Raw genomic sequence first — 27,912 nt, forward strand, 5'->3', positions numbered from 1 at the left:
GGGTCCCCACAAAGATAGTGCCACAAACCTGTGTGTGTGTGTGTGTGTGTGTGTGTGTGTGTGTGTGTGTGTGTGTGTGTGTGTGTGTTTGTGTCTGGAGTATAATCGAACCTTTATGGGATCACCAAAGTCTTTAGGATTCATCCTCTGGGCACCATGAATATCATATATCAGTATCAAATTGCATGGCTATTATTCTTTAACCTGGTAATAAAAAAAGCCACACAGTCAATATTGTGGACACAATGAATAAGAATATTTTGACTCAGGGCTGAACCCAGCCATTACAGAAAATGCAGTAATAACAGACTCTATGAATAGCAGGCTTTATTAAAATATCCAGGCATTCTTTCAAAATATAATAATTCCTTTTCGCTGAGTGGGGAGAGTATGGAGAATAAATCCTTTATTCGGCAGATTTCAAGGATATAAGATAAATATTATATAAGGTGGATTTAACATGCTTAATATTAAAACTCCTGCATACTGTTTATTCCACAGATAAGACCCATGATATTGTGAGTCTGTGTCTCTGTCAGCGAAGGCCAGTGAGGTTGCGATAAACCCACTGGAAAAAGAGAAAAATGGAAAAATGGATAATGTGTTGAAGGAAAGAGCCATCTGAGCTTCTCTTTGGCTGTGCATTAGAGCAACAATTTACAGCAGAAGGAAACGCATGACCTGGTGTATAGCGCTAAAGCAACAACAGTGAAAGCATTCAAGCTGATACAAAGTGTTTATTGCAGCAAACAAGGTCCCCTGTACTGTAGTAAGTGATCAAATTACTGCCTGGTACGTGCCACTCCATCATGTGCTGCTGGAAATCTCAAAACAAGCTCTTCCGTTCTCTTGACTGAAATCTTTTTAAGACTGCATTTGTGTTATAAACTGCTAGCATGGCAGACTGCGACGGTTGTGTGTAAGCAGGTTATGCAAGTCTCATTATACAGTGCATGGCAAAAGATGCACTCGTATTGATCCAGTTCTATGTGGAGCATACCCGGTGGATTCACAGGGAGGGGGGGGGAGGGGAAAATGAGAGAGCCAGGGGATAAATGGTGATTGGACAAGATGGGGGGGATTCAGCGACTTTGCTGAGCAAGAGGTTTCTGAGGAGTCTGGAGTGGACAGAAATGAAAAGAGCAGAATTAAAAAAAAAAAAAAGGACACAGAGGGGGCACACCCACCCCTCCCCTGTGAATTACTGTACAGAAGAGCTATCCCATCAGCCTCTGGGGTGGAGCTGATGACCTCATGCTCATGATCAGCCAATCGATAGAGAGCTAGTGCAATGAGGTGGAGTGGAGTTCTGTGTCTGTGACTCCCATTCACTGTTGTCAGCCTTATCTATGGAAAATGGACTTCTACACACACAGCGTTCTGTCTGTGTGTGTGTGTGTGTGTGTGTGTGTGTGTGTGTCAGAGGCCTGTGAACTGAGATAAGTGACTGTGCCATTGAACGGTTTACCGTGTCATGGTGCTTTTCCCACAAAGCTGTTTTGTTACAGATCAGCAGTTTAGGTATCCTGGTGGCTCAGTTGTGTGTCAGTATATACACTGTGTAATCTACTGTAATGGCCTTTTTTACACCTAAACTCACTATGCTATCTCTTAAAAGCAGATGTCTTAAAATTAAGTGTGTGAGTAGTGTTAAAATTACCTTACAAAAGCTACAATATTAGTTTAATAAATATATTAGTTTATATTTCTACAGTGCTTCTTTCTACTTATTTCTGCTTCTTTTTCTCAGGTTAAGTTGATTAAGAACACTGCCTCTACAATGCTATGAATGATTTAAAAAAAAGTGCCAAAACAAACTTACTTTAAGCCAGTACGTGCATGGAAGCCAACGGTGTGTATCCATTTGATAGCATTGTTTGCTCTGCAGGCTCTAGTGAAAAGTTAACCAACACCTAATATCCATGTCCTCTGGAGTAGGAAAGATATTTATACAATGCTTATTTTTTAGCATGTGTTTAGCATTTACCATCATCACATTTTTACCTCTGCCAGTGAGGCCTTTTTTTGGTCCTGTTTTGCTTGTCCTTCTGACATGCCCATGAATAGATTTCCATTAATTTCTCATTTGCAAATGGGACAGATAGGACATTGGTTAAGACATTTTATAGATTTTGATGGAGACCCGATATAAGTATAACTTTTGCTCACCTGATTGAAGGTTGATAGGTGGACAGGAGATGACCTTAGCAAAAATTGAAGAAGCTTACAAATATTATTGCAGTTGCCATTTTATTTAGAACCTTTTTATTTGTAAAAACATAACATCCAACTACAGCTAATTATAATTTGCATAACTATAACAGTTTACTATATACGATGAAAACTAACTGTAATTATAACCGTAATTATGAAATGACTGTAACAGAGGTCATTACATAATTTTGAATCCTTAAAATATGTTTCAGGATCACAAATGAAGGAAGGAGATTTGTTCTTGTCGAACCTTATACTTAATGTTGTAATGTGTGGTTTATTTGTACAGTGTTGCAGCTGAGATTTAAATTTGCTTAATTTATTGAGGAATCAGGCTGAAAGTACAGAATATTTTGAAGGACTGAAGAAATTGTTGTACTGGTTTCTCATTATGCTATTATCCAAGACTTTGTTTGCACTCAACATAGGAAGCTAGCAACCGTACATATTAGGATAGTTTAAAACATTATGTGCACTGCATGTGGTCTCTCTCTCTCTCTCACTCACTCACTCACTCACTCACACACACACACACACACACACACACACTCACTCACTCACTCACTCACTCACTCACTCACACACACACACATACTCACACACACACACACACACACACACACACACACTATCTATATGCATTCACTTAATCAGAGCTCACTTCTCTCCACACAGGAACATCTCACACACAAGCACAAGACAAACACATACAGTGAGAGTGCATGCGGTGTGTGCTACTCAGCTAGCGTGTCAGCAGTGAGTACTGACTAAATAAGGCAAGGCATCAGTTGGCTTATCAGCACCAGCCAGGAATATATACCCGTCCCACCACTGATATAGCATCCCGCCATCTCACTCACACTATCATCTCTCCTAAATGTCTGTGTGTGTCTGTGTGTGTGCATGCGTGCGTGCTTGCGGCCGCATGTGTGTGTCCACATAAATGAGAGTAAAACATTTAAAGAGAATAGGAGAAACTGTGTTTGGATGAGAGAGATGAGATATGCTTGCTATCATTTGGCAAGAGAACAGAGAAAGTGTGTGCGTTTATATCCAGGGGTGTTTGTTTATCACCTGCTGTGTGATGACCTCAGCCACTCAGCACCTGCCCTTTTTGGAGAGAGTTATAGATCAGCCTGTGTTTCAACATGTAAACAAATAATCCCAAGCCACAGTATATCATGTAAGATTCCATCTCGGCTGTCCTCAATGAGGATGACCTCTCCTGCTCCAAATAGGGGCAGAGGAGCACTCGGGTTAATTTTTTTCGGTTTCTGTGCATGCATGTGTTTGATCTTAGTGCTGGTGCCACCTCTTATAGAGTTGTTATGAAGTGGCGCCACACACCTTTCAAAAGTATGCCAAGTTTGTCCCTTTATGAAGTGACAAAATATACAGTAGCAACAAGGCACGGAGTGTACAGTAACTGCAACTGTGGGAAGGACTGCCAGCCATCTGAATCACGAGTCAGAGTAAAGCAAGCCACATCATACGGTATATTTAACCCACGACATGTCTCATATTTATCGCGATGTGATGGTGTGAGGTAACACAACATTTATTGCTGACAGAATTAAATGGTCACGCATCCAAATGCGCACACACACACACACACACAAGAAATAACTGGCCACATGTGCCTCATATTATCTATATCAGTAACATTAATGACCAGCGTCATTGCCAGCTTGTACATATGAAAGAGCTATAAATAATGTAGCTGAGCAGTTTTTAAATGACCCACAGTGAAATCAAATTACAGCATGTAATCATATTCTGTACTTCACCATGTTATCTTTATGGAAAGTCAGAGTTAGCAGCCTGCAAACATGTCAGTGGATGGAACCACAAGCGTACAACAATAATAAAACAACTAATCTTATGTCAAAGTAATGAATGGTGTTTCACTGTTATGCAGTAGACCAAATTCTTCATATGCATAAAACATAAACTTTAGAAACTTAGTTTGTTAGATTCTAGCTTTACTTGCGGCATGGCCCTATGGATGATAAAGGTTATTAGTCTGTCCACCACTTTGGTCCAGACTGAAATATCTAAGAATTATTGGGTGGATTGCCATGAAATTCATGTTGACGTTAGCATGTAGGTTACAGGAACACTGTACAGCCTCGCAGAGCCTCCAGCATGGCTGTGGACTTCTAGTCTTCTTGTCATTGAATTATTGCACAGCAGCCCTACTTGTAATCATTTACAGTTCAAAACATTAAGACTATTTAAAACACATATGAGGATATGTTACAAATCAGTGCATTGACCAGACAGAGGGGAGCAGATTACAATCTAGTAAAGGTTTATTCCTCATTGAGAAAAGACACATCACTTAGAACATATGACTGAAGCAGGATGCCTGATGCTGCTGTGGTTGATACACATTATATCATGATGCAATACTACATTCCAGTCAATAGGAATTATGGAGAAAGAAGTTGGAGAAAGAAAAAAATATTAAAACATTTTCAGAGTGAGAGTAAAAAGTTATTTTTCTCTCCATTCCTTTGTTAATATTTTTCCTCCCTGGTGGGAGACACTCGGAAGGCGAGAGGAAAACATTTTGGCAGAAATCAATGCTCGGCCTTGCATGTCCAGCAACATGAATTTACACCAAAAGAGAAGGTTTGATAAAGGAAAGAAAGTGTGACGAATCTACAGTTTATGTGTTGATGAAGGCTGGAATAGGCACATTTTTTACTTACACTTACACTGTATGAAAGCTTTGTTCCTGGGGGAGTAGAGGAGCATAGCCTGTGGGAAATGGCTGTGTGTAAATGTAAGTAGAGCGCTGGGATGTGTCGATAGCAGTGGTGATAGTAATTGGTTTCACCAACATGCCATTACACTGTGTGGCTGTGGCTTGTAATCTCTCTGAGATTGGCACATATTTCTGCAGCTTCTCAAGAAAGAGTGGGATGAGTCAGGCAGGCGGGTGGGCAGAGGGGGGAGTCATGTGTAGTCCAAGGCTGTTATAAAGAGGTAAACTCATGTAGTAGTTCACCTGTGATCATTCAAATTTAAAAGTACTCCTTGTACAGAAGGTTTACCTCCATTTCCTCCATAATCTTTCCTCCACTTAATTTATTTAAGACTGTGCTCCCTCCGTATATTAAACAGTGAATGTGATTATAGTATATCTGCTTGTCTCTGTGTTAATTGTGTATAACAGCGGTTAATGAGAGTCTGTCAGTGGAGTGAGTTAGATATTGTATTAAACACACTGTGATATGAGATTTACAGAAATAATGAGTGCTAGCGAAAAGTGTTTCTGTTCAGTAAGCCTGATCTCCAAATATTTCCGTGTGTGTGTGTGTGTGTGTGTGTGTGTGTGTGTGTGTGTGTGTGCACTGTCCTCCTGAGAATTCCCCCATGACGTGACGAGATATTATGTAAAAATCCCAAATGCCAATGTGCAATCCAGTATATGCACCTGCTCAAGAGCTCTTTACATTTTTTTATATTGGTACAATGTGTATGTCAATGGCTCTAAAGTCTACTGATGAGCTGAATCCAGATAAAAGTCATTGATTTACAAGTCCATAACAATTAAATTATAATAAGTTGTGGGCTCTGCTAAAGGTGTTGCAGCTCAATATCAGGAAGAAATCCTTAATAACTGTCAATTCAGTGTAGGTTATGGCTGTGCTTGACCTGGCTTGATTACTGGCAGGGAATAAGCCTGTTAACTCCTCAAAATAGTGTCCACAGCATGCATACTGTGGCTGTTGCAATGTCTATAAATAGATATGCACTGGAGAGGCAGAGCTTGCTTTCTTGTATTGTATTGTATTGTATTTTAAATACATCATCTTAACTGTCTGTTTTGTATTTTGGTGGCCTGTCAAGATGTTTGCTATGTAGACGTTTGCATATAGGGTGGTTGATATTAATGACATCTTCTATCACAGTCTTTGAATTTAATATTGCAATATTGTACAACATCGTGATTTAGTCTTCAAGTAGCAATTTATTTCATTATTGATAAATCGGTTCATTATTTTCTCTATTAATCGTTTGGTTTATGTCAGAAAAATGACCATTAGAATTTCCCAAAGCCCAAGTTGACATTTTCAAAAGTCTTGCTTTGTCTCACCAACCGTCAACAACCCAAATATATTCAGTTAACCATAGTAAAATACTCATAAAAACAGCAAATAATCAAATTTGCGAAGCTAGAAACAGAGAATTTTGGCATTTAAAAAAAGGGCTCAAAACTATTCACTTATCTATCAAAATTGTTGCTTTTTTTTTTGTCGATTGACTAATTGAATAATAGTTGAAGCACTAATCAAGATAAATGAAATTCAGTTTAAAAGTGTGTGTATAGATAAAATGAAAATGTGTTTTAATGCAGAATTTAAAACAATCAACATGCTAAATGTCAATACTGCCATAGATCAGCTCACTGATGCACAGTACTATCGGCAATGGCCTAATAAAAGGATAGCTATCTAATTATGACTGGTATTGTCTTACAGTATATTCTTATATCAGCCAGGCCTATTCATACATAACATTACATACATGTCATATCCACAGTCAACAGACATGAAATACCAGCTATAATGTCTTTGAAATGCACAAATAAAGAATGGTAGAAACAACAGATTTAGCCATTATAATTTAGTTGGCATCGGCTTATCTGAGGCCCAAAGTGAGTCCGTCATTTCAGTTTGTGTCGCCGGAAACAACTCTTAAAATCTGTCTGGGTTTTTTTTATTGTACCTGCTACTGCAGCAGAGTGTCTTTAACCTCTGGATACTAATGTGCCCTGCTAAATCTGTTCAGCCACTCTGATTGGCTGGCTAGGCTGCTTTCACTCCAGATGTTCACGGATTGGATTATGGAATTATCACTTCTCTTGTTGATTCAGAGTATTGCTTTTCCACACTGACTGAATCCCTTCGTGAAGCATGCAACCACTCTTGTTATCACATGCATAGTAGATACTGTATGTTTGGCCGTTTTCATAATGCATCTGTTTGGCTGTAAACATGGCTATGCAATGACGACTGTCACCTTTTCACAATAATCCACTGGATTATTGTAATGATGCAGAACTCGACCCATATATAGTTGCAGTTGCAGTCGATGATAGTAAGACATTTCATAATAGTTGGCCGCTATCAGTCACATGTCTTCCATTTAGCTCATGGAATAGCCATAAAACTTAAATTGTATGAAGATTACATCACAATTGTTCAGCTGTGGACCTAATGCTAATGCTCCTTTTGGCTTTGCACTGAAGAGGAAATTGATGCTTGTGTGTGTATGATTGTGTGTGTTTGTGTGCAGACAGTGGGGAGAATGGTAGCAGGAGATTGGCGGAGAGAGCACAGACCATAATTAAAACTATTCCTTAAGCTCAAGTGGTTGCCAGGCAATGTGACCTTTACTCGCACAGGTTCAGCGTTGGATGTTGAGCCTCGTAGTTAAATGAGACACACCATGGAGTGGCTGTTTGTGTGTGTCTGTGTGTGCGTGTTTCTCTGTACCTGCTTGTCCTTGTTTTCAGCCAAGTTGTAAACCTTTTAAAGTGTATTCACTCTGCCAAAGCACACTTAGATTTATCACATCTTAAAAGAAGTTTTTTGTGTATGTGTGTGTATTATGGGTGTGTACGTGCAAGGGAGTGCAAGATTGTACCCATACAGTAGGCTGTAGTGTGGGTTTGTTCATTTGCAAATTCATTAATACAGGCCAGATGCCTGGTTGGACAGCTTGCTCAAGTGTCTCTGGTGGTTTCCATGGTTACTGCCTCACTGCCGTCATCATCGTGTCAGCCATTTGTTGATTTTCTTTATGAAGTAGTGGAGTGAAGAGGCGTTGTTAGTTCAACATGGTGTTTATTCATCCTTTTAAAGGCTTGAACAACGTGTCTGGTTCCAGTTGGTTATCAAAGATACAACACTACCAAGTCACCTCAGTGTGTCCTTTATTCTCACTGATTCCCAGTGGGTCTCATTATGGCATGTCTCACTAATGGTCCTTTTCAACTTCTCATGCATATTTGATGTGTGTGTGTGTGTGTGTGTGTGTGTGTGTGTGTGTGTGTGTGAGTAAATTAGAGTTAACACAGTAATTTGCATGAGAGGAAGCTCATTTTTCTAAGGTGTAGGTCAAAAGCTTTTGCATGTATGCATGTTTGGATGTGTATATGTTGTAGGTGTGTAATGTTTGCATAGTCGTGTGACAACATGTCTTGATCAGTAAAGCGCTGTGTGTCGGTGGGCACAGTATGTGTGTTGCAGCTTGTGAGTGTAAAAAACAGACAGATGCTGCCTGACAGAAACATAAAACCTGGACAATCTGGTCTTTAAAATCCTCATTTTTGTTCAGAATTTTGACTAAAGTGATGTTTTTTTTATTGAGTGTTTTGCTTCATTTCATTTTAGTGCTGAAACAATTAGTCAGTGTGTCAATTAGTCAATCAACAGAAAGGTAATCAACACAAATTTGAATAATTAATCAATTAAAGTCAAGCAAAAATGCCAAATATTCCTCTTTGTGTCATATCATTTTAAATTTGATATCTTTGGGCTCTGGAAAATTCCATAGAGTTAGGATGCACCTTTTTCTCCTGATACCGAATCGTAATCGTTTATGTGATGTAACATAAGGTCAGGGATCGCTGTGCTGCTAAAAACTGAGTCAGCTGCTCTCCAAGACTCAACGAATGTAGCGGAGAAACTGAACGACATTTACAAAGAAACTGTATTTAACGTGAATTGGACATTGGTCTTCTTGCCAATACGCATATCATTTAATACAGATTTGGTTACCCTAACATTTTATAAATGAAACGATTAAGCGATAAATCAGAGAAATTGCCAATAACGAACAAACAACCCTAGTTCATTTTACTTATCATTTTGGATTTTCTATCTTTCTCTTCAAAGTTAGATTTGGAGTTAATCCAAAAAGGCCTTGTCCTTTCATCAGTAAAATTTTGATTCAGTGTTGTTTGCACTACAGTGAACTGTGAACTATATTCAGTGATTGTAATTGGCAATAATTATATGAACTGCAAATTTCTAAAATGAGTAACATGTTAAATCCACTGCATATAGAAGTGTCCTTTAGCCTAATGTTTTCATTTTTGTTGTTGGTGGTGATTTTAAATTGCTAAGCTTTGTTTGGACAATACTAAGGCTTAAAAAGTGTACATTTGGGGTTGTGTTGGCTTGATTGACAGGTGTCTCATCTTTAATAGTTGCTGTTTCTTTCTCAGGATCGTCTGCCTACATTAACAAAAACTAAGGCAACAGTAAAATCAAATCCAAGCTTCAAAACGTCACAGATACTACGTCCCTGTTTCCTTGCAGTGTATGGTTTAGCCACCATCGCCCCCCTCCCCCTTTGTGTCATTAGCTCTATCAGCTGTGGCCATGTTTCACTAGCAGTGTTGACACAAAGAGCACAGTGCTGAGGTCTGAGTCCCTGCCATTGCCCTTCACCAAAACCAGAGGGATCATCTCAGCAAGGGATTCTGTGTCACTCTCTCAACGCACCAATAAGGAGTCAGAAGAGAGCATATCAGACCTTCAAACATAATGGAGCTCTAAACATGTACCACACAAACACATGCACAGTATTTATTATAATACAGTAATTCAGTAGTTTCTGAGTACCTATACACATTCACACACTTACATCCTGATGCAGAGGCAGACACACACATACTGTACCTGTAACCATGTGTTTTTGGATGAAGGCCAGGTGAAGTCTCAGTGGACGGTTCAGTGCAGAGCTCCTGAGTAGAGAACACCAGTGGGAGATTAGGTCTGTTTGTAATCCACAACCAAAAATGTAAGTAGAGTTTGGGGATTTTTCCCCCTATTTAATCAAAACGGATTCTACTCTTTCTTCTTCCCAGAAATGAAGTCTGTTTTCCTGCCAGTTCAGCCTTTGTATCATGAGTAAACACAATGTATTAAAATGGATTGTGTGTGTGTGTTTAAATCATTAAGATACAGATAAAAAATTACTCCATGGCATGAAATAATATTATAGTTTAGTTTTCAGAAATTTATGAAAACATTTTTGGTAAATACGCTTACCATTTCCTTTCCTGCGAAGAGATGAGAATACTGAGAATACTGATGATTAGCCTACTAGCCTGGTTTTGTTCAAAGTTAGTTAGTAGCTAGTAGCTATAATGTAATACAGCATAAATCCGCAACCTGTTTTCAAATGGGGTTTTAGTACAGCTAAAACAAAGAGATATAACTTGTTAATTAGTACGATTAAGAGGTGCTGGTAGGTGAATTCATTTTAACCATCAGACAGAGCCAAGCTTAGCTGTTTAGCTGCTTCTGTTCCTTGTCTTTATGCTAAGCTAAGCTAAACACCTGCTGGCTGTAGCTTCGTATTTAGCATATAGACATGACAGAGTGCTATCAATCTCCTCATCCAATTCTCAGCAAGAAAACGGCTACGTGTATTTCCCAAATAGTCGTTCCATTTAAGTTTCTCATACAGTGCCATGCATTTAGTAAAGATGTTTCCTTCCTTGACACAGTGATTTCTTTCCCTCCTTATTATTTTCCTGCATCCTGCCTTATTCTTTCACTCTTCCAAGTGTTTTTCATATTGTTGCACCACACACATTATTCAAGTGCCTGTTTTTTTGTTGCTGCAGTGATCTATGTATACTATGTTACCTTGAACAAACCTTGCATGTTCAATATGAAGAACCATTCAGATTCCTTATTCAGAAAGCATATTATTCTGTTAGGCCAGTCATCAGACTGGGGAAAATGCAATAAGCCTAATTGATCTTAGATGCTGCTTTTCTATTTTGGGCATGCATATATATACTTTTACTGAATAGAGTAACAGGATATAAAAGCAGGGGAATGAGCCCAGAGCCCTAGCCTGCCAAACCACAAGGATGTCCTGAGATCTAAAATGCTTCGAGTACGGTACATGGTTATGCACACATATTCTCATTATACAGCACCATAGTTCTCTCTCTCTCTTCAGGATAAAGTTAGCTTATCTCATAATAACAGCCACTTCGTCTCCCATTTAAAGCCTCATTTGCTGTAGCCCTTGTCCCCTACCACTACAGCCCCTGGTAATGTGAGCCCAGACCTCAACCCAGGAATAATTCCTGAATAATTTCAGAGTCGGTTTTAGCTAACCACTAATGGTGTTAGTCATGCTTGAGTAATCCTGAATTAGCACCAGCCAGGAATTCAATAGCAGGCCTGCACGGATATAAGAGATATGTGCAGGGCAGACTAAGTGCTAATTTGTTCAGACTTTCTGTGATGTTCTGTGCTGCTCTTTTGGACCTGGGGACAGTTTGGCTAAGATACAGGGAAGTAATTTCTGTTGATGTATAATATCCTTTCATGAGCAGATTTGTGCACTGAGAACAGGAGCATCACTGCCCAAATGGAGCATGATCTTGAAAAGTATATCTGTTACTGTATAGTAGTAGTTAGTTCTTGGTCGTGGGCGATGAAAGAGAGTGATGGAATTTAAAGGAAGATTGTTGAGTGCTGATGTTTACCATGGGCAACGTCAAGATTTATCTTCTCTCTTATTATATACTGTGCCAGTCAGCATTCCAGTTACCAGGGGGGCAGAGGGGTGGGGGGGACCAAGACACCAAGGGAGTGCAGAACTGTGTCAGCATATGTGAGGGAGATTCCTCAAATAGGCCATGGCCTGGGGAGTGATGGACTGAAGCTTCACTCTGGGAAATGTGCACACACAACACACAATCACACATACACAGGCTCATAATACAGAAATACACATACTGTATTCTGCGGGAGGCCGAGGTATGAAAAACCTTAAAGGCAGATGCACTATGCCACATTGGAGTTGGGGTTTGAAATTAAACCCAAGAGTAAAATTAGAGGGGTTGAGATGCATAACTCAGCAGTTCTAAATACCCAGGGGTCTTTAGAGGGTCTCATTCTATGTATCTCTCTCCAGTTCTGTCTCTCTGTATCTCCTTTCCATTTTCATACCTTTTTCTTGGTTTGTGTTTTTACTTTTCTCTCTTTGTTTTTTTCCCACCCTCATCCTTTATCTCAAACACATACAGTAGACACCCATTCCACAGAGAGAAATCACCGCATGGACTGCAAAACTGACTCAACACTTTTCACACAATTCACTTGTCACAGTAATGAACAATTGATCTCACCAGGCCTTCATCAATAGCATCTCTCAAGTGGGGCTTTAGTCCAAATGTCCAAATATCTACAAACTGTGTGTGTGTGTGTGTGTGTGTGTGTGTGTGTGTGTGTGTGTGTGTGTGTGTGTGTGTGTGTGTGTGTGTGTGTGATATTTGCATTTGTGCCAGCAGGTGCATTTATGGATTCAAATACCTTGATTTGCTTGGACCCATCCCCAGCACTCATCCAGACAGGAGCGCCTGCAGAGCCCAAAAACTAGACAGGAACAGGTGTTGCTTTATATTCAGAGACAGATCGGCTTCAAGTTTGGAGGGTGCAGACTGTCTGACAAGTTCTAAAACTTAAAACTTTTTCAAAGGTCAATCGTGAGCTTGCATACTGTTGTTTACCCAGACTTTTTTTTTTGTCTTGAATGTGTGATGCATTACATAATTTGGCCTGAAAAATGTGTTTGTCTTCATGCGTGTTTCTGCACACTGTCGATGGGCTTTGCAAGCCAGAATCTCATAGGTAATCCATATTAAAGCTGCTACATGCAATATTTTTACATTAACAATGGATCAATTAACTATGTGTAATGTGAAAGGGGTTGCTTATAGTGACAAACCCACCGAGAATTATCCCCTTACTCTGCAATTTCCCTCAGCTAAACAAAGCTTTTTATCATCTTTCCGCTCATTGTTTTGGTTTAACAGCCACAACTGTTTTGATTCACTCTCACAACTCTCATCTGCGATGCTTTTAACCACTTGAGGCAGCTGTTTTCAGTGAAAAGGCTCTGATAAACTCACTGTATGTGACCTGCCCAGCACTGACACAGCACATACAAAGTTAGCAACTAGCTGGCGAACAGATTTAGCAACTAAAATTAGCTAATGTGAATATTGGACTATAATATGTCAATGTTGTGTACAGCTTGTTGCACTGCCCCCAAGTGGACAAAAAATAAATCATTGCAAGTTTAACAGTCTGCTAGTTTGATTAAAAGATTAAATTGTCCGACGCCTTGAAGAAAACCAACCAACCTTTTCGTCTCTACGCTCCACATGCCCATGTTTTCTCACCTTTTATTTCACTCTTTTTCCACTGCTCTATAACGCCTCTACTCCCATCATTCTCTGTCTGTCACCTCCCACCACCAGACATCCTGTCTGTGAACAGTCCACATCGCTTCCTGTGTCTGCCCATGACTTTATGCCCACTCTACCTAAAGGGAACTGTTAAGATCCTTAGGATATGTCATGGGCACGCTATACATTCATGGCTCCTTTCATTTGCCTGCACATTTCACACAATTCAGAAATAGAAGCATGTACTGTATGTCCTTGTGGAAGCATGTGTGGATGTCTATGGTATACATGTCAGTGGTGTGATGTAACTGGAATGCTTTAATGTCAGTTTTTAACAGGGAAGTGCTTTTAAGTAAGATCGTGAAGCTGCTTTTAGTGAAGCTGCTTTTAGCCCCACCGGTGAAATTCCTACGTGTTTGTAATAACTCATGGTAAGAAGCAAAGCATTGTGTGGTATAGTTATAATTTCTTAAATCTTATTTTTATCTGCAGCTGGTCAGTGTTTTCCAGAGGCTGTAAACACAGCCTGAGTGTGTCCTTTGTCTGTGGGTGATGCAGGGACTTATTTCTGGAGAGGAAACGGTCAGTCTCTCCCGCCAGCATATGGCTCCTCATGCATTTTAATGTCTCACTGTCCCAGCCCGTCAAAAACAGGACAGCCCAAAGTCCAAGGACAGAGAAGTATAGTCTGATATAGAGACATCTGTCTTTTGAGGTCACACTTTATAAAGACAGAGGGAGTGAGGGGAGGAGTAAGGATGAGGAGATGCAGCATTAATAGACAGATAAAGAAGGTTTGGGGAAAAAACAGGAGCATTGATTGAAAGAGAGAAGGGATAGTGAAGGAAAGAGGGAGAGGGAGATGGATGAGTGGGGTTAAGCAGGGCACAAGGCACAGCTGTCAATACTTACAGTGATACTTGGACAACCCATCTGGATCCTTGCATTCCATACTGCACTGTCATGTTAATTGTTCATACATTAAGTGACTAATCCACTGGCTATAACTAATGCGTTTCATATTGTTGCATAATTAGGTCTTTTTTTGAAGAGAGTTTGGTGGCAGCAGTGGTTGTAAAATCCTCCCTCGCCAGTGCATATACTCCTTATAGTTCTTTGTTTGCATGTGCACAAGCATTTATTTTTATTAATTTACATTATTTATTTCATGTACAGTATCTTTTGGTGGAGTTTTCAAGGGGTTTGTAAAGCAAGTCACCCCCAGGCCTCTGTCTGTCTCACCATGGTACGCTCCCATAATACCTCTCAATGCTAATGCTATGCCCACATTGATTCCAGAATGTATTACTATTGCCTTTTGGTTTTCAGCAGCATAGTATAATGGATGTGGATGCAGGTTTTGCCCATGGTGGTATTACAGTAAGGCATGTCTACGTATTGATGTAGTTACAGTGTCACTTTTTTTCACTGTAGATGAAGGTTTATAGAGTAGGTTTCATAACACCTTCCGTAGGGTTCCCAAGATCTATGAAATTTTGTAAAAAAACATTTTTTATTACTGTAATGTATTTATTAGCTTAATACCTTATTCTGTCAACTAAAATTATAATTTTTTTTGGTGCTGACTGGCATGGGATTCAAGCTTTCACTACACCACCTGCTGTTTATACATGATATGATATATGATGTGTTAACGTGTGTGTGTGGGTGTGGGTGTGTGTGGGTGGGTGGGTGTGCCCTTTGGGCACTGCTCCCGTGTGTTCCAGCAGCGCTGCAGTGCTCCAGACTGGATTATGGTCTTGCTTGAATGTGGCTGCGCTCCATTTGGAAAATCAGGATTTGGAGATTTGAGACAGAAGCACAAGGGGAGGTGTTATGTTATCCCCAAGAGGAACAGGCTAAGTGATACAGCTCAAAGATGAGGAGGAAGAGGGAGGGATGGAGGGTCAGAGGAGCGAGAAAAGAGAAAAAGATAGTAGAGGGAAGCCGATGATGATGTAAGTGTCGTGGGTGAAATGGCAGCATGCAGACACAGACCAGTAAACTAGCTGTTTGTGTATGTTTCTATGTATCTACCATACTTCCTTCAGACATGGTGGTTTCCATTCTCTTTATGTCCTACTTCAGAGTTACCTTGCAACTCTAATATTGTCTCTTTGTTTTTTCCAGAACGGCCCATGCCAGGACAAAAAGCGAGGCTGCAGACCAGGCCGCCATCTCTGCTGTGCATGACTCAGAAATTGCCAGGGCGGTTGCTAGGGAGCTCTCCCCCAACTTTTACCAACCAGGTAACCTTCAACAAACAGCCTTCAACACATTTCTGATATTTTAAAGCGGGTTCCTAGTGGCAAAGTGTGGACATCACACAGCCTTAGCAGGGATACGTGTCTTAAATCTGTCTAGATGCTTTACCACTGTCTGAATGTGAAAGAAACACTCGGAATCAGGTGCACTGAGGGGGTTAGGGAGGTCAGATGTGTGATAAAATACAATACTTTGACTATATTTTAAGTGGCTATATTTCCATAAGCCTTTGGCTGGCTATGCATGCAAACAAGGTTTTACACAAGGTTTTCAAACATTTTAGACAAGTCTTGACTGACCCAGAGATGAAGTCGCAGTCCTTGCTAAGATTGTCGCTGAGGCCTGGAGGGGGGCCTTTAACACATGAGTGGTCACCCCAGACAGTGGGACATTTACCCAGCCAAGCTATTGTAAAATCCCTCCTTTACCTCCACTATATCTTTTTTTAGCTACACCCATCTTGAGCAACCAATTTGTCCATTCAACCCATGTTTTTAGGAATTGCGTAACTGGTAAGAGGTTGGGTACTTTGTATGAATAATGATGTTTGCACAGTTTTAGAATTGTTTACACAGGCTGTGTCTGAGTCAGTAATGAGCTTGTTGTGGGCGAACAAAAGCGTAGGGTTCGGTGTACCAGGACTGTAATCGAAGACTAGAGAAGTATTGAGGATGACTTCTGACACCACAATTGGGGGCCTGTGTGTGTAGAGGCTGCTTTGTAGCAGGGAACTGTATTCTGGATGGAAGCCTAGTCTTTGCTCTCAAAGGCCTGTTGTAACAGCTCAGAGATACTTGCTGAAATGTTTCTGTTCTTTTAGATTTTCAGATCATATCAAACTTGTGCTTTAGTGGAGTGTAGAAATGTCTCGCAGGTATAGTATGTGTGCGGAGGTCGAAGAAATCTACTGCTTCCAGTACCAAGTAGTTCTCATCTTTTCTCTGCTTGGAGGTTTAACAGGCACACTGCCATACTATACAGCAGTTCACAGCTTTGGGTGTGTCGGCTCAACTCTGTTTAGTCCATTTACAAGGTAAGCTGAGTTTAACAAGGCAAGACATATAATGCTACACAAACAGTGAGGGGTACTGATCGTTTTTTGTCAAAAAGGTGGGGTCAGAGGTGAAACACAAGGGCACAAAGAGGGCAACATCACAAAAGAGTGAGTTTTTAATGTAGCATTACCTTATTGTTTTCCCTTCTTGGATTTTCAAAGAGCAGATTTAGACAATTTTTTGTCTAAATTTAACATGTTACCTTAAGAGAGAGCATTCATCTACTAACCAGATAAGGCAGTATTTGGTTATAAGTTTTGTAAGGACTTCAACGAAGCAACCTCATAAATTGAATTAATTTGAAATTGTTCTTCAGCCGTCATTTGGATGAATAGGAGTGCCAGAAGAACCATGTCATACCTTTTTTTGTTCATTTTTATTTACAGTGTAAGATCTATACTAGTCTTGCCTCTTCCACTGTTTGTAATATATTTAGGCCTAAAAGTTAGCCGACCTTGGGCCCTTGCCAAAAGCCACCACAAAATAGTGGGTGACAAATAGATTGACAATGGGACCCATTCAAGCACGTACCCCCCCTAAGCCGCAGAAATGGCCAGCCCAGGCCAGAGACACCCTGCGGCTTGTTTGTGTTGTGGAAAACGGCGATCATGCTTGGCAGGCCGAGTGATCATCGGGTTCACAAGTCTGCATGGAGAGTGTCCTTGCCTTATAAGTCAGATCATGAATGAGAAAGTGGGCGACGTCATAATATTGCGCAGGGCGACATCTGAGCCGCAGGGTTTACACATTCAGTTACGTAAGCGTGAAGCCAGACAGGAGCCTGAAATCCCATTTTATTTCTAGTTTAGGAAAGTTTTAGTTTACATAAGTTATTATATAATTTAGATTCTTCCAGAATATGGTACTATTTTTGGGTTTGTTGCTGGTGGCAGGTTGTATCATGTTTGAGTGTAAACAGTTTCCCGTATTTGCAGTTTCCTGACAAAATGACCGCCACTGTTAACCTCAACGCAAAAATGTGCTGTGTTAAAATATTCCAAGTCGGTGTAAAATCCAGTTTATTTTAACGTGAGTGCCTACCATTAGACAGAACTTGTGTGACTTTCCTAAACTAATCTGCTTTGCTTCCTCAATGTCTACCTCTACAGTGGAAATATTCCCACTTACCCCCATCCCACAGCTTCTAATAAGTCCTCTAGAGTAACAACCAGGGAGTCTAAACCCCTTGTTGTTTGTAATTGGCATTTCAGACTCATAGCAGATTATCACCCAGATAAAAAGAAAAGAGAAGAGAGGGTCACAGGGAATACAACCCTGACCTTTATGATTGGTTCACACACAGCACCCTGGAGGGAGAGCAGCAAGGGTTAGCTAGGCGTGGTCTGTGTCGTGACGTTAATTGGGCTATATTTGGTGCCAATGGGTGCTCACTGTGGTCTAATGGAGACATAGCTGAAATCCTTATGCACTGAGAGGAGCTTGGCCCTGCAGTCGCCCCTCTCCAGGGCTGACACAGAGCAGCTGTTCCTTCCTTCAGCAGGTCACCAGTTGAGTGTGTGTGTGTGTGTGTGTGTGTGTGTGTGTGGGGGGGGCAGCAGGGGTCCCACACCGCTCATGTTTGACCCAGTCAAGGTACACTTGGACCAGGTGGAACCATAATAGCCTGGACCTGTCGGGGCTGAAAAGCAGACATGAGCAGGTGCTGCTTTACATTCATAGCAGCAGGTGTAGTGGAGTAACTTTTAAGACAGTAGTTCAGCTGAAGTCCAAAGTTATGCACCAACTTCTTTCAAGGATATAGCATATCAATTATTTTAGGATACCATGATCTGATCCTTTTCAAATTTCAAAAGCATTTTTTGGAGAAAGAAAAGTGGATCAGATTTGTATGAAAAGCAAACTTCCCAAAAATATTTTGTTAAAAAATGGTTCCCAATCCTGTGGTCGGTTTGGTTCAGTTGGTAGAGCAGGTGCGCATGTACATAGAGGAGGTTAATGCCACGACGCAGAGGTCCAGGGTTCGAGTCTGACCTGTGTCGATTTCCTGCATGTTTTCCCCCTCTCTCTCCCCTTTCTCATCTAGCTGTCCTGTCCATTAAAGGCGGAAAAGCCCAAAAAATAATCTTTAAAAAATGGTTCCCAATCCTAAATATGGGGATACATTTAGCATTTAGATCCGTTTAATGTTATGCCACGGACAAAGGGGCATACTTTATTTGTGTGTGTGTGTGTGTGTGTGTGTGTGTGTGTGTGTGTGTGTGTGTGTGTGTGTGTGTGTGTGTGTGTGTGTGTGTGTGTGTGTGTGTGTGTGTGTGTGTTTACATGCTCATTACTATCCCAGTTTTGAGCCTTATCCTGGTTTTGATCATTATCACTACTACTGTAGTGTGCACGTAAATACCCCCTATGTAACAGAAGCGGAAGTAATCTGGCTAAACAATGCCAGCTCCCCCCAGCCCATCTGCCAGTGTGAGTAGGTGGAAGAAAGAGAAAATCTATGTAATGATTAAATATAACAGTGCAGAGAACATGCTGAGATCACAACCAATAGAACAGACTTATACATGTATAACACGGTATATCAATATAAGTGTGAATAAAATAAAACATAACTAAATGCATAATAAACAAAGAACACAAACCAGGAACATGCCCTATCACTTGGAAGACATGCTATTATATCTTGATGTATAAAAAGCAAATAGTTTGCCTTAGGAAATGTATATTTCTGTCCCCGTAGACTGCTCTGTGCATCTGACAAAGATGTAAAGGCAAAGCAGCAACCAAGACCTGTCATCGTTCATAGCAACAACAGCCTTTGGCCAATGTTTGATTGTCATCGAAAACAGTATTTAAATGGTGAAAATAGATATTTCAGGATGAATACCCTTTCAACTCTGGGGCTTATCACACTATATTACAAAGTATATGCTACGGTCCCCATATAAATCTTCCAGGATGAAGCACAATGGCAACAGATGTGATAACACACACCGCATGTGTATGTCAGCGCGTGTGTTTTGCCAAGAGCGCACTGGAGCAGAAAATGTGCTGTGGATGAACATGAAGAATAGACGAAACCTTGGCCATTTGGGTAATTGAGTCCCAGTACATGTTCCAGCTGACCTGGCAGGATTCCTTGGAGTACATCTAATAAATCTTCACTCACTCATCACAACAACATCTACACATGTTAAAGTATCTACAAAAGAACCACAAATAATTAGATTAATCAAAGTAAAATTATAGTGTTGAAACACACACACAAATGCATGTTCAGCAGGTTTTGTTCCGGCAGTGTTGTGGAAGTAGTTTTAAATGACTGCCGGTGTTGCACTTCTATGTAAGTGTGAGGCTAAGGGTCATTTTAGTAACGAGAACCATTCAGAAAATGCCTGGAACCCCTCGCAGGAATCTGTCCCCAAACACACTAAAACTGTCCACCCACCCACGAAGCCCCAACTCTTATTGAGTTATGGTGTGAAATTAAGCTCTGCGGATATATTAAGCCCCGCAGATGTTCAAATGCCCCCCACCCCAATCTCTTTGTAGTGGGTCTCATTGGTTGTGGCAGTTATGAAACAAATTAGAAATGCCACGCAGCTGACAATTACTTTGGGCTTATGAGCGCTGAGGCCCAAAAAATTCTGTGATAAGGCCGTTTATGCTGATATGGGATTGGATACACTTGGATTTGATGTTTGCACAATTGTTCCTGGAGGGGATAAGTGTCAAATCTAAATCAATATGATATATTTTCCATTGAATTACAGTGCCATACTTAATAGGTGACATATATATAAGAGGCGACTTGTAAATCCTTTAGATTGATTTCTAAGATTAAGCTGTTTTTAAACAGTCAATACTGAACACAGCAACATGAACACTAAAATAACATTAAAATCACATCACCTTATGCTGACTATGTATGTATTATCTGTAGTGGGGGTAAAAAGGAGTGAAAAACAAGCAAAACAGTCTTTCCTTCTACTTAAAAAATAAATAAAATCGATTGTCTATAATTTCTAGATTTATTTCTCTCTATTTCAAATTGGCTATATGGGATGCGGAGGATCCTTCTCTGCTCATACCATCTGATGTACTTCAAACAAAGCGGCATTGTCCTTCTTTTAGTCACTCTGACACCGTCTAATTTAGGCGAAGGGGAAAAAAACAGGCAAACAAAGAGCCTCATGTCTCTATTTAATTTTAATTCAGTACAGAACAAAGGGTCAGATAAAGTGTCATTTTTCTTGCATGCAAAAAGGCATTTTCATTCAGATTAAGGAGTTTTTGTCCAGACATTAGAGGACGTAATGTCTATAATGAAAATTAAAAGCATATAGTTAAAAGAGGAGTGCACATTTAGTCTACTACATTTAGTATTCATCTGTAGACTATCTGTGTCCACTAACCCATCACCTCACTGTATGAACTCCTGATGGAGAGAAACAGTATGAGCTTCCCCTGACAAATAAGAGGCCTCGCTGCACATTAAGGTCGACTCTCTTTATCTGTACAGCCATGTTGGTTGGATGCTGAGAATCAACGTGACAAGGGCCTTTCCAGCAAAACAAAATACTGATAAAAGAGAATGGCTGATGATACAGGTGTGCCTGCTGAGGAGGCTTCCTTTGTGAAATTGTATTTGTGACCCTGCATTAATCAGTCTTTTTCACCCTGTCTCCCCCAGTCTTTGCAGAATGATTGCATATATATTGTTGATTCATGAATATTCTAACTGTGCTTAGGGCCAGGTCTAATTTAAATGTAGCTTGCGGTGGAACTCTACAGTCAGGCAGGATCGATAGCAAATTTAGAGTGCCCCTATGTTATAATTATGCATATGCATACGTTATAATCATATATGTATGAGCTAGGCAGGTGTTTGTGCCTCTCATGTATCATCATTATATTCCAGTCCCTCCAGAAAAACGCGATTATGCGATCGCATAATTCAATGCATAATCAGCCAAAGTCCGCATATTTATGTGGGGGCCGCATTTTTTCAAATACGCCGCACTTTCGCCGCATAAATTGCCGATTTCCACGCAAAATATGTGGGGCTTGCATGATTTCATAATCACCGCATTTTCGTTACAAAAAAGTCACATATATCTTAGCAGAAAGTTGAAAAATGTTGCGTTTACTTCACACAAGAGCAGCCATTTTCCCCTGTTGCCATGGGAACATTATGAAGTGACGTAATTACGCGACGTGAACATCATCGAAAAGCTGCAAACCCCGCGATGAAGCCATGATGAAACCACAGTTTTTGCAAGTTCCCGCAATTTTTGCAAGTTCCCGCAATTTCATTGCATAAAATTGCATAAATATCCCACATATTCCATCACATTTTTTAAGAAAACATGCCGCATAGTCAAGGATTTTTGCCCACAACAATTACAAAAAACTTTTCTGGAAGGACTGATATTCAAGCCACAGAGCTAAATTATTGTTTTTCTGAGGTAAATCCCTGGTTATCTTTGAAACCCCAAGAAATGTAGAAAGCTACACTTACCACAGTTTTGAAAAAAGAATAATAATGCTTATTTGTGTTCTTGCTGAGAGTGAGACGAGAACACTACAGCCTGCATCTGGTTAGCTTAGCACAAAGACTGGAAATGGCTGGCCTGGCTTTGCCCAAAAGTTACAAAATCTACCTACCAGCACCTCGAAAGCTTGCTAATTAACACGTTATATGTAGTGTGCAAGATATAAAATAAGTAGTGAGCTTTAGAGGTGCTGGTAGGTTGATTTTTACCATTGAACAGAGCCATGTTAGCATTTTCTCATTTCCATTCTTGTTTCTAAGTTAAGCTAACTGGCTGCTGGTGTTAACGTCATATTTACTTTTCAGATTTGAGGATGGTATCAATCTTTTCATCAAATTTTTGGCAATTTCCCAAAAAGTTCTCTTTAAAACACATCTGATTATAAAATCAGTTGCACAATAAAAAAAAAATCCAATTTGCAATTAAACCAAACTAGTAAACAGGGATGACATATATCCTTGCTCTATGACTTTATTTAATTATGTTAATGCGTGTCACCTCTCTCACCTCTGCAGGTCCTGACTACTTAAAACAACCGCTAAAGGAGCCTGTGGAGATTAAAGAGGTCCCTGTTGAAAAGAAGGACAACTCCCTAAGCGACTCTCCGCACTTCTTCCCCAAGGGTACCACTCCTACATGCTCCCCTGCGACCAGCCCTGTAGCCACGCCTCCCCCTTCGCCTCACTCCAGCAAGAAGAAAGGTCAGCTCGCCAACAGCACCAGTCGCAAAACCAGCAAAGAGGAAAAACCTTCCCGCAAGACAAGCAAAGAAGAGAAGGCAAGTCATAAGACAAGCAAGGATGAGCGGTCTAGTAGAAAGCTGAGTAAAGAGGAGAAGCCGTCCGTCACTGATGGCCCCAAAGCTTCCCATGTGCACGTCGAGGCTCCACCTAAGCCTGCTAAAATTCAGCAGCCTCCCGCAGCATCTTCTCCTCCTCCACAGCCTCCTGCAATTCCAGTCAATGGCGAGGTCCACAGTGAGTACCACAGTTACTACGTCAAGGCCCCTGCAAGGGCCCGTCCACCGCCGGACCGTCAAGAGGATATAGAAGAAGAGCCTAGTATCCTGGACCTGGCACGTATGCCTCCACAACCCCCTAAATCCTATAGTATCCCCCCTCCTAAGCTAGCCTCCTTACGGGAAAGCAAGAGCGACCCCAAACTCAGGAAGCAGGATTCCCTAAAGCCAAAGAGCCTCGCAGACACAAAGAAAGCCAGTATGGAGATTGCAGAAAACATGGAAGAAACAGTAAGTCTCCGTGGTAGGATAGAAAAAGGTATTTTTGAATGACATTTTGGGAAATATGCTCATTCGCTTTCTTGCCGAGAGTTAGATGAGAAGAATGTACAAGTATTGCTTTGATACGCCTACTTTTTTTCTATTCAAATAGTTCCTAATAACCTTGTTATGTGAAGATGGGCAGTACATATTATTTGATTGTTGTTGTAGATTATAATGTGATATGCGATCTTTATCATGATGTCATTTTTTGCAGGGTCCTAACTCGGTCCTTGTTGCTATGGTAATGCTGCTGAATATTGGCCTTGCAATTATATTTGTCCATTTTCTGACATGATGAGGCTGTTTCTCAGGTAAGTTTATTAATTTTCCTAGACACGTTTTATTCAATAACAAAAATGAATAAGGAGCAGATGGATTAATGTGTTTCTGAAGATGAATCTGCCCTTTTTTACTCTGTGTCTAATGTGCCACAATATGTGTCTGAAATGTGACAAGCAGCCAATTCTGTTTTATGTTGCAGTAAAACCATGGCAACCGGTACAGTTGCATCGCCGGCCTTGACAAATGAATATGGCGCCAATGAGACACGGGAGCTGCCGTAGGTGTTTAGGAATCAGCGTGACACCGAAGAGAATCAGGAGGAAGGCTTCACTACCACCAACCTGTCATGGGCCTTCTTTAGGGCCAGCCCTGTGAAATAGCACTGATTTGGCTTCTCTGAAAGCTGAGGTGAAATGTCGTGTCTAGTGAGATATATAAAAAAAAAAAGTTTAAAAATGCAACCAAACATACAAGAAGTAATTGAAACCCACACGTGTGCTGATCCAAGCACTGGTCTCTGTAGCCCACTGCCTTGGCAGAGATAGCAGTGGGCTGACGGACTTTGCTGGAAGAGTGTGGAGATGCACTTTTAGATGACGGGAGCAAACAGCTGCCTTTCTATTTTGCCATCTGACGTTTTGATGAGGAGATGTGAGCCCGGCGGCCGGGGGTGGTGGGGGGGGGGGAGAATAGTCGCAGCGGGAACATGCTCGGGTGTTCAGAGCGTTTTCTGGGGTTCACACCACTCTTGCAACAGGAAACTGGGCACGGCCGTTGCCAGCAGTTGTCAGTGCTCGCACGGTCACTAGCCAGTCTTACTCTGTTTACCCAATCATCACCGCAGCTTTCTCGAGCGTCGTCCATTGTAACCCAAGATTACACTGCTATGAAACACTCCCCGTGCATGGTACAGTTTTAACATTTTGTTTTTGTTTGTTTTCTGTAGCTTTTTTTTTTTTTTTTTTTTTTGCTCGTTGTTATCTGAATGTTGGTTACCTGCAGTCAAATGCTTGTAGTTGAAAAGGAAATTTCTTCTCTCAAAAATGAGTAAATACATCTGTTTTCCCTTTTTATTTTTAAAATTTCACTCATTTCTAACAATGGAGTTGTAATTTGACATTACATATTCATGTTACTGAAAGTGCAATATGTTTTATTTTTTCAAAGAAAAGCTTATAGTATATTTTGCCAAAAAAAAAAGGAGAGAGGGAGGGTGGGGGTGGGGAGGGTTGTACATTATAAAAATCCTATGTTCCATTTATTTTGTCAGCCTCATAATTTGAATAGCCTGGTTTTTATAGAGGGTGTTGCTGAACAGCAGGCATTGTGTTTAGGAAGGAGGTTCATAATTTTAAAGCTACCTAGCTCTGTGAGAGTGAAGTAACAAATGTCTTATGTTATTTATTAAATCAGAAGGAAAATAATTTCATTGCACATGTCAATGAACCATTTTGCTTGAATTCCTTCATTCAATTCTTTGCTTTAAATGTTTCAGTATACCACTAAAATGCAAAGACGCAGTTCACGCAGCTGCTTCTGTGGGCCCTTGCGTGCTTGTGAGACTGGATCGAAACAGTCTTGTGGACAGTGGAAGTAGAATTTATTCAGGTTGAGGCCATGGGGAATGTGGCACCAGGGAGAAGGACAGATGCCTTTAAAAGTCTTTAACAGTACTACTGTTTACCTCAGAAAAAGATGAGGAAGGGGGGGAGGGGAAGAGATGCCATCCTTGTCTTAACTTTGTCGTGTGGGGATACTTTGACTGTTGTCATCAACTGAATCATGCTTTGAACTAGCCTCATCACAGCTGTTTGTAGTCTTTGTGCAAGTATGGCATGAATTTCTTTGATTTTAAAAGTGGTTATTTATATGGTTGACATTTGCTGTCATCTCAACGAAGGTTAATTATTTATTCAATGAACAACTGATGTGTCTGTGAACATTGGTCATCATAAAAAGGGCTTTAATATGGCTAGGTTTTCTTTGCTGCAATTCAGTTCAGCTTGACTTTATTGTCTGGTAAATGAGCAGCACGTTACATTTGGAGAATGCTTCAGCCAGTTAGATGTTTGCAAACTGTCCACATAACTAACCAATAAAATATATATTAAAGATGTGGCATTGACAATAAAAGCAGACCAAGACACTACATTACTCAAAAAAACATTGTTATATTACAAATGTGATGAATTAAATAACAATTTTTCACCCTTTCTTTGCTACACCCTCTTTTCTTGTTTTAACTGTCTTCACAGGAGCATGGTGAAGACTAAAGTTTCGGAGGGTTAAACAGAACAGCCTGTTTATGGGATATTTTTTGAAATGCAACATTGCATGTAGGAGTCATTTATATATAGATTATTATATACTATTTGTAAGGATTTTTACAGAGCACAATCCAGAATCTGGTATGAGTTGGTATTTTTCTAACAATTTGCACACCTGTATTTTGACAATGAATATAACTTGTTTGTAATTGGTAATGTAATGCACATATGATAATGTTTGACAGTGGAAAAAAAAAACTTTATTTCTAATTGGTTGTACTGTATGCACCATTTGGGGATGTGAAAGGCAGATGTACTTGTTTGAGTTATTTTAAGATATAACGAGGAACTGCGGGAGACTTTTGATATCTCAAGGTTCATGTTACCCCACTGATTTGTGCAAAGTCTTTGGAGATGAAGTTATGTGTATAACAATAAAGATGTTATGCCTTGTTAAACTACTCTATCGCTTATTCCTGATATTTTGATACTGCTGAAAAACAGAGCGCAACAATTACAGCACAGCATACAACAAACATCAATGGAACATATACAGTTACACTGGCATACAGTCTATGGATTTGAATAAATAAATTGATGGATCCAAGGGTTTCAACTTGCCTTACAAGAATGTTTTAAATTCCAGTGTCATGTTCACTTCTGTGTGTCTCCGAGTTTCGTTGTCTCCTCTGTGCTTAGCCTCCCAGCAAAGATGGCCTCATGATGACCTTCTCATAATGAGATCCAGGGGGAAAAGAGTAGGCATGAAATCAAAGTATCTTCGTCGGGGTCTCACATTAGCAGTGCGAGCGCAGGCAGGTGCCCCAGATTGTCTCGGGTCAGTTTGTACTGTTTCCACTGCTGATTAGCCTTGGATTAGTTTAGTGTTACACCAGCAATGGCACCTGCCTGGAATCAGCAATACCATGTCATGCACTAGCTGTGCCCTCTGCCCTGACGCCGGCAGACACTGCAAAGCCTGCAGAGAGTTTTCTTATCTCACACTGTTTAGTGTACATTTTGGAGCTGATTGGGCTGTATACGTAAATTTCAGTTCTTAATTCACTTATATTGCTATTTGTTTATCATAATGCCACACATTATTTGTTTAATTTGTCTCACAGGTTAAAATATCAGATGTCATTATTCCTACGGACTAGTATAGTAGCATAAACCTTTTGCCTGTAAAGGAATATTCTGTGTATAATCCTGGCATTTAAAACCCCTATGTGAAGCCAAACCTGTCAGTAATAGTATAGAATATCTTGGTTACTATTCTGATATGGCACAGCATGCTGGACAACATTTGGCTGCACAAGCAGTCCAGGACCAATATAAACCAAAACCTTATAAGAGTATCCTACCTTCATAGAAGCCATTTAACAAATTCCAGTGACAGCTATGATCCTGACCAGGGTGAAGAATCTACAATCATCTTGTTTATATTCAGCAAAGGCTGATGTACCATCCACTCTACGGGGAACATACTCCATATGAATTTACTGCAGCAGGACTGGGGTTGACAACGAAATAACACAACGCATGCCAACCTGACCCTGGCATGTATTTCACATGTATTTCATTTTGGTCACTTTGCACCTCGGCCTGTTAAAAACTTCCTGCTTGTCGTCTGATTATCTTACTAGCCATTTCATATTGTTTCTCAAGTTTTTACAGCTGCTAGAGGTTAATTGGGCAGAAGAAAACAAGTCAAATTTAGAGGTGCGTAATGGATGACCAAAGGTGTCATGGAAATGTTTATTGATTGTTTTAATGTTGTTGTTTTTTATAA

The 27,912-nt window shown here is 40.4% G+C and overlaps 1 protein-coding gene across 2 annotated transcripts in view; it reads left to right on the forward strand.

Annotated features, from left to right (window-relative positions):
* Nucleotides 1–26,582, forward strand: part of jph1a (junctophilin 1a) — a 32,658-nt gene extending 6,076 nt beyond the window's left edge. Inside the window, exons 4-7 of one of the 2 annotated variants that reach the window (XM_031282053.2) lie at nt 15,584–15,702; nt 22,805–23,538; nt 23,786–23,882; nt 24,053–26,582. In XM_031282053.2, the coding sequence (XP_031137913.1) occupies nt 15,584–15,702; nt 22,805–23,538; nt 23,786–23,866 (934 nt within the window). In that variant the 3' untranslated portion in view covers nt 23,867–23,882; nt 24,053–26,582. Of the gene's footprint in view, nt 1–15,583; nt 15,704–22,804; nt 23,539–23,785; nt 23,883–24,052 lie in introns of those variants that run through there. The other variant, XR_004101974.2, reaches the window with a different exon arrangement.
* Nucleotides 26,583–27,912: the final 1,330 nt, after the last annotated feature.

This window comes from Sander lucioperca, chromosome 1 (genome assembly GCF_008315115.2).
Source record: "Sander lucioperca isolate FBNREF2018 chromosome 1, SLUC_FBN_1.2, whole genome shotgun sequence".
Classification (NCBI taxonomy): domain Eukaryota; kingdom Metazoa; phylum Chordata; class Actinopteri; order Perciformes; family Percidae; genus Sander; species Sander lucioperca.